The 6,875-nt window shown below is 39.8% G+C and overlaps 2 protein-coding genes across 3 annotated transcripts; both read left to right on the forward strand.

The window, feature by feature from the left end:
* The first annotated feature begins 1,465 nt into the window (after window positions 1–1,465).
* Window positions 1,466–3,867, forward strand: LOC108120296 (phosphotriesterase-related protein). Its single transcript, XM_017233907.3, has 5 exons — window positions 1,466–2,419; window positions 2,490–3,002; window positions 3,054–3,218; window positions 3,270–3,487; window positions 3,549–3,867. Exons 1-5 carry the CDS (start codon window positions 2,401–2,403, stop codon window positions 3,684–3,686), a joined length of 1,053 nt encoding a protein of 350 aa, XP_017089396.2. The 5' UTR covers window positions 1,466–2,400; the 3' UTR covers window positions 3,687–3,867.
* Window positions 3,868–4,315: 448 nt separating this feature from the next.
* On the forward strand, window positions 4,316–6,813 carry Srr (Serine racemase). Of its 2 annotated transcripts, XM_017233905.3 has the most exons (5): window positions 4,316–4,642; window positions 4,703–4,773; window positions 5,439–5,889; window positions 5,947–6,239; window positions 6,298–6,813. In XM_017233905.3, exons 1-5 carry the CDS (start codon window positions 4,382–4,384, stop codon window positions 6,647–6,649), a joined length of 1,428 nt encoding a protein of 475 aa, XP_017089394.2. In that variant the 5' UTR covers window positions 4,316–4,381; the 3' UTR covers window positions 6,650–6,813. The 2 variants fall into 2 exon arrangements, with proteins under 2 accessions (XP_017089394.2, XP_070137055.1); XM_070280954.1 differs by lacking the exons at window positions 4,316–4,642; window positions 4,703–4,773 and adding an exon at window positions 5,227–5,355.
* The last annotated feature ends 62 nt before the right edge of the window (window positions 6,814–6,875 follow it).

The following is a 6,875-nucleotide window of genomic DNA, read 5'->3' on the forward strand; positions in this document are numbered from 1 at the left end:
AGTTATGTATAACCACTAACCATACAGCATATAGACAACCCATTTCATACAACGAAAATGGACGCGAAAATTTCTTGCGACAGGCCCCAGAGCGGATTTCTTACGCTCTCTTACGCTCATCGTTCGTTCATCTTACGCTCATTCTCGCAATAAATGTTTTCTGTTTCTCAGTCTCTAAACGGAGCGCGATGAAGAAGGTTGGCCTGCGCTTCGGTTGATCTTTGTATGTATGCGTGTCACACATTCACATACATGGGTGTATGTGTGCGTGCGATTTCGTTTCGAAGCCAGCGCACAAAATTTTGATTTTTCTTACTTTTAAGGCTTGCTACCCTAACAAAATTCGGGTATTCGTTATTTGATGAAATGACGAAAGAAATTATATTATTTTTTGTATTATATTTTTTTATTATTTCAGCATACATTTTTAATTTATTTAGGAATAAGATTAAGTGTTAGTAGTAAAATGTTTTCTGTATATATATTTTTACGAATCATTAAAAATCAATATACTGAGAAAGTGTCAGAGTATATTTCGGTCGGAGTCACTTAAAGCGCCGTTTGCTTTTAAGTTTTTGTTGTTCTGCAAGAGGCTTGTGCATGCCTACTCTAACGATGGAATGATTTTTAGGGGAGGGTGAAGACGGGTGAAGAATTAAATTACTTTTTAAAGTTATTATATATAAGGAAATATATATAAGGAAATTATTAAATTAACGACAATAATTTAATTAAATCTCACAATAACCCAAAATAATAACAAGTGCCTGAAAAATTGTAAACAAAAAAGGTAAACAAGTCCATCAGCTGTTTTCGTGTCTTCACCCTCCCCTAAAAATCATTCCATCGTTAGAGTAGGCATGCACAAGCCTCTTGCAGAACAACAAAAACTTAAAAGCAAACGGCGCTTTAAGTGACTCCGACCGAAATATACTCTGACACTTTCTCAGTATATTGATTTTTAATGATTCGTAAAAATATATATACAGAAAACATTTTACTACTAACACTTAATCTTATTCCTAAATAAATTAAAAATGTATGCTGAAATAATAAAAAAATATAATACAAAAAATAATATAATTTCTTTCGTCATTTCATCAAATAACGAATACCCGAATTTTGTTAGGGTAGCAAGCCTTAAAAGTAAGAAAAATCAAAATTTTGTGCGCTGGCTTCGAAACGAAATCGCACGCACACATACACCCATGTATGTGAATGTGTGACACGCATACATACAAAGATCAACCGAAGCGCAGGCCAACCTTCTTCATCGCGCTCCGTTTAGAGACTGAGAAACAGAAAACATTTAATGCGAGAATGAGCGTAAGATGAACGAACGATGAGCGTAAGAGAGCGTAAGAAATCCGCTCTGGGGCCTGCTGGGGCCTGTAGCAAGAAATTTTCGCGTCCATTTTCGTTGTATGAAATGGGTTGTCTATATGCTGTATGGTTAGTGGTATAACCTAAATGAAAGTCACAGCAAGTGTTCAAAAGTAAAACTCAGTAACTACCTAAACACAACAATTAAAAGTAATAAACATTTTTGTGTGCTTTTTCGTTATGATCATTTAAAAAATAAAACAAAATATTTAACCAATTCGTAATGATTGCAAAACAATAATAATATTTTGATCATTCGACAATTTAAACTTAAAAACTCTCTAAAAACGAATTGTAAAACCAACAAAAGTTGATATAAAAAAAAGAATAATTACAATATTTGGCAGATTCGTCGCGAATGGTACATAAATCTATGATGAATGCTTAGATCTAAGACAAATTGAACAGAAAATATATATATATATATATACAAGATATAAAAGTTTAAAGAGAACAGCAGCAATGTCGTAAAAATAACAGATAAAAATATATCTTAAGAAAATGAGTATATATATAGACTATATATACACGCATATGTGTATCTGATAAATGAGAAATCGCTAAAACTGATAAACTTAAACCTAAGTAAAATTAAAAAGAAAATACAAAACACGGAAAGAAATGGAACTAATAAAGAGAATTATTCTGAGAAATATAAAAATGTGCGTTTTACTAGAAGGGGGGATATTGTGGAGATCACCTGATCTTGTTTAGCATTTGGGCATTGACTTTAATTTTATTCAATAAGAGCTAATGGAAGCGATCAACAAATTAAAGCAGTTGCTAATGCATCCCTCGGCAAATGCAATAAAATGTTTTCTTGATAAGGAGCTCGAGGGGATCCAATCTTGACGATTGTAAATGTTTATCTCTTGTTCGTAAACTCCACAATAAACCCGATTCTGAGCTCTATAAGATCAGTTCTCCACGGGCTTTCGAGGCGATAGCATCGTATTCGGAGTTCTTAAAAAATAAAAACATTTATTAAAAATTCATAACTTGACCCACTTTGCAAACATGTCAACAGTACAGACCGGTGAGAACAAGATAAGAGCGAATCTTGGCCTTATCTTAGTTTGGCATAAATTTTCCACTTCTATTTTTAGTTCTGGGGTCTATTACCCCCAACCTTTTGGGGCGTACTTTGACCCACGAGCATGTGGCTCTCGATTTCGAGCACTTTTACCGTCCACCTCCTCCAGACTTTGAGAGTGAACTGAAAGCCAAGATCAGTATGTCCACTCTCGGCTATGTGCGATTGTATCCCTATTCCAGCAAGGAAAACGTTCGTTTCTACGACGAGGAGGCTCTGGAGGCGGCCAAAAAGGATATTCTTCTGTACAAAAAGCACGGTGGTGGCAGTATTGTGGAAAACAGCAGCTACGGTCTAAAGCGCAACCTGGAATTCATTGTGGAGCTGGCCAAGAGCACTGGTGTGCATTTTATTGCCGGAACTGGACACTACATCCATGCCATGCAGGATGCTAGACATGCCAGCTTAACTGTGGAGCAATTAAGTGATTTGTACTCCAAGGATATTATTACCGGCCTAGAGGTCAACGGAAAGATGGTCAAGTGTGGGTTCATTGGCGAGGTGGCCAGTGTTTATCCCATTCATGGTAAATATTATATTAAATATACTTACTGTTATAGTGACTGTTATTTTCTAGATTTTGAGAAACATTGCATTAAGGCTGCTGGAGAGATTCAAGAAGTACTGGGCTGTGGGGTTTCCATGCATCCACATCGCGTCTCCAAAGCTCCCTTCGAGATCATGAGACTGTATCTGGAGGCGGGTGGACGTGCTGACAAATGTGTGATGTCTCACTTGGATCGTGAGTACTCCCAGTCTTTTGGTCCTAATCCCCCTAATTATGATTCTCTAGGCACTATTTTCGACGTTGATGAGCTGCTGGAGTTTGCCAAGCTGGGCTGCTATATCCAGTATGATCTCTTTGGCACCGAATGCTCCTTCTATCAGCTCAATACCAGCGTGGACATGATCTCCGATGGACAGCGCATCGACAATCTAATGAAGCTAATCAATGAGGGACTGGTGGACAAGGTGCTCATGTCCCACGACATTCACACAAAACATCGATTGGTTTGTCTAAAATTAGCTAAATAATATGTATTGTTTTTGGTAAATATCTGGATATTTTTAGACATCCTATGGCGGTCATGGCTATCATCACATCTACACCAACATCCTACCACGGATGTTTGCTCGCGGAGCCACTGTGGAGCAAGTGGAGCAAATGACGGTGACCAACCCGGCCAATTGGCTGGCCTTTAATCCCTAGATCCTTTTTTGTTGTTTTGGTTCTGGCATCTCTTATCAATTGTTTTACCACGGATTAGATAAGGCTTGTTATTTTGGCAATAATTAGAGGGTCTACCTACATACACATTGACACCTTATCGCTGTGTTTATTACCCCAAAGACAACATTTTGGGGGCTCGTGCGGGATGTTCCAAAGTTCTTCAAAAAGTGTTTTTTTAAAATAATATTTTGATATATATTTATAAATTTAAACAACATATAAGGTTGTTTAAGTATTTTTTGTATTCAAATAAAATGAAATGCTTCTAGAATTTAAATTTTTCAAAAACTTTCCATTGTATTTTCTACCAATTTCTTATCGATTTTGACCCGCATTCGAGATACAAGTATTTTCGTCTGGTTTTCAAATCGAGAAGAGTTTTGATGATATTTCGAAAAAAAGAAGAAAAATAGGTACAAACGAAACGTTATCGTTGTTTTTGTTTCGCTTGCTGGTGCTCTTATCAGCCCGTCGTCAGGCCAGGCCCCATAAAGTGACCAGGCCGCAATTGAAACGCAAAGGTGCCGTTTTTACGAAATCCCAGTTCGTTTATAGAGTCTCCTCATCGATTCTCCTATATATAGCAGTACCGACATTTGTCGCAGCTAACAGTATTTGACGAGCGGTGATCGACGGCATTCCTAGGAGAACCGGAGGATTTTATTCAACTAACCATGTCCCAGTCGGCGAAAACGGAATTACCCAAAGAAGCAACAAATGGCTCGGTAAACCCCAGTCCACCAGTTCCCAAAACAAATGGCACCGCTGTCAATGTAAAGCTGGAGGCCCTGAAGAGGCCCAGACATGTTTCCGGAGGCGTTGAGGAAATCGTAGATCCCTTCTGCGATCCGGAGCGTCCCCAGAGGATCTCCTTTCACGATGTCACCTCGGCTGCCTTTCTAATTAAAGGCGGTGTGGAACGTACTCCTTGTCCGGTATTTAAATATCTTACACTTCATAATTTGTAGTTTTTTTTTAATTTAAATTAATTTCAGAAATCCACCTCTTCGGATCTATATGGCATGGAATTGTATTTGAAAAAGGATTTCCTACAGTACACTGGCAGGTTAGTCAACAATTTTTAAAAAATTATGTAGATTTGAAAGCCCTAATGTTATGGATTTGAAAGTCTAAAATATCATAAAAATGTTAGCTAGGATATGACGACATTATTTATTGGCAAGGATCCATAAAATCTTGATAGCATTTGATAAGAAAGTTTAATTTTAGAATTGTTAGTATGTTATCCAAGTTAACGTTTTAATTTCATCATTTTGAAAGCCTTTCTTAATATTTTTAATTAGAGCACATTTAATTCAAGTGCTGAAACTCAGATTATTCCATTTATTGACAAATGAGAGTATAAGTGCAAAGTGCATCTGTCAGATCGGCATCATTATTGTTTGTATTGATTTATTTATTATAAAATGTACTATATATTAATCAATAATGTCTGGGAGACAAAATTTCCGTCTACTGATTAAGAATCTTGTGATCTTTGCCTTTCCTACGACGTTGTTTGTTGACAGTTGAATAATAATTTTTTATGCGCGCGACGTTTCTATTATTACGACAAAATTTTGGTGATACATTTTGGCAGAAAATAATCCGATAAGATAGCCCCTAAATTGGCTGATATGGTTCGATGGTGCTAATTAATAACTGTTGCTAATTGATATTTAATATTGTGATCGACATGTGACTAACACACTTCATGCATCCATCCGACAGCTTCAAGGAGCGTGGAGCACGCTATGCCCTGCTCTCCTTGACCGAGGAACAGAAGCGAACCGGAGTGATCAGTGCCTCGCTGGGAAACCACGCCCAGGCCCTGAGCTACCATGGTTGGAAGCTGAACATCCCAGTGACAGTAGTGATGCCCAAGGCGGCGCCCATCATGAAGATCCAAAAGTGCAGAAACTACAAGGCTCGGGTCATCGTTGAGGGCAACGACATGGGAGAGGCCAAGTCCCTGGCCATGCGAATGTCCCGGGAGGAGGGATTGCTCTACGTGAATGGTTACGATCATCCACACATCATGGCCGGCCAGGGAACTATTGGCCTGGAGATTCTGGAGCAAGTACCCGATCCGGATGCCGTGATTGTGCCAGTGGGCGGCGGTGGCCTCATAGCCGGCATTGCCACAGCAGTGAAGGCCTTGTCCCCAAAAACTAAGATTATTGTGAGTATTATTAGTCACAATTAGTAGCTCCTAATACATGTCTTCTTTTGTTTACAGGGCGTGGAGTCGGAGAAGTGTGCCAGCTTTACCAGGGCCATGGAAAACAATGGGCCCATTAGCACACCCATTAAAAATACGCTGGCTGATGGCCTGGCCGTCCCGAAAGTGGGCTACAATGCCTATGCCACGGCCATGCCTCTGATCGATCGCATGGTGGTGGTCAAGGAGGAGTGGATTGCCGTTGCCATTCTCCGCCTGGTGGAGGAGGAGAAGTGCGTGGTGGAAGGCGCTGGAGGTGCAGGACTAGCGGCCATTTTGGCGGGTCATCTGGAAGAGTTGAAGGGCAAGAAGTGAGTACTAAAGATACACTTTATTTCATATTACCATAATACTACTTTTTCCTTAAAGAGTTGTGGTGCTGCTCTGCGGTGGCAACATAGACACCACAGTGTTCGGACGCTGTCTGGAGCGGGGATTGGCCGCCGAGGGCCGTCTGGTGAAGTTCAATGTGGAGGTCAGCGATCGTCCCGGCGGCATCAACGACCTGTGCGCCCTGCTGGTTCGTGTGGGTGTTTCCATCAAGGACATTATGCATGAGCGGGCCTGGCTCCGGGATGTGTACACCGTGGAGGTGAAAGTCGTTTGCGAGACCGTGGACTGGACACACAGTCTCCAGCTGAAAAACGAGCTGAAGAAGTTCTACACCAAAGTGAACTTCTCGGACGTTCCCCTCGCTCTGGGCGACAGTGCCGACTCATAGACATTTTTGTAGACCTTGTATATAGTACACATATGATTTTATTCACTTCAGCAGCGCAGCAGAACTTAAAGCTTTAACTTATGGTGTAAACATAATCGTAGTCGAAGTAGAAACGTAAATTAGGCGTAAATAAATATACATAAAATACAGATGCTAAAAACGAATTGACCAACGTAAGGATTGAATAATTTACAAATACGCAAGCTTGGCGCTTCGATAACTAAAA

The sequence above is a fragment of the Drosophila bipectinata genome, chromosome 3R (genome assembly GCF_030179905.1).
Source record: "Drosophila bipectinata strain 14024-0381.07 chromosome 3R, DbipHiC1v2, whole genome shotgun sequence".
Lineage (NCBI taxonomy): Eukaryota > Metazoa > Arthropoda > Insecta > Diptera > Drosophilidae > Drosophila > Drosophila bipectinata.

Excerpts from the sequence above, each read along its gene's own strand:
- LOC108120296 (XM_017233907.3), top strand. Across the intron at positions 3,003-3,053 it reads CAGTGTTTATCCCATTCATG|ATTTTGAGAAACATTGCATT; the intron begins GTAAATATTATA and ends GTTATTTTCTAG. Across the intron at positions 3,488-3,548 it reads TTCACACAAAACATCGATTG|ACATCCTATGGCGGTCATGG; the intron begins GTTTGTCTAAAA and ends GGATATTTTTAG.
- Srr (XM_017233905.3), top strand. The coding sequence starts at position 4,382 with ATGTCCCAGTCGGCGAAAACGGAATTACCCAAAGAAGCAACAAATGGC. Across the intron at positions 5,890-5,946 it reads CCCCAAAAACTAAGATTATT|GGCGTGGAGTCGGAGAAGTG; the intron begins GTGAGTATTATT and ends TTTTGTTTACAG. Across the intron at positions 6,240-6,297 it reads GAAGAGTTGAAGGGCAAGAA|AGTTGTGGTGCTGCTCTGCG; the intron begins GTGAGTACTAAA and ends TTTTCCTTAAAG.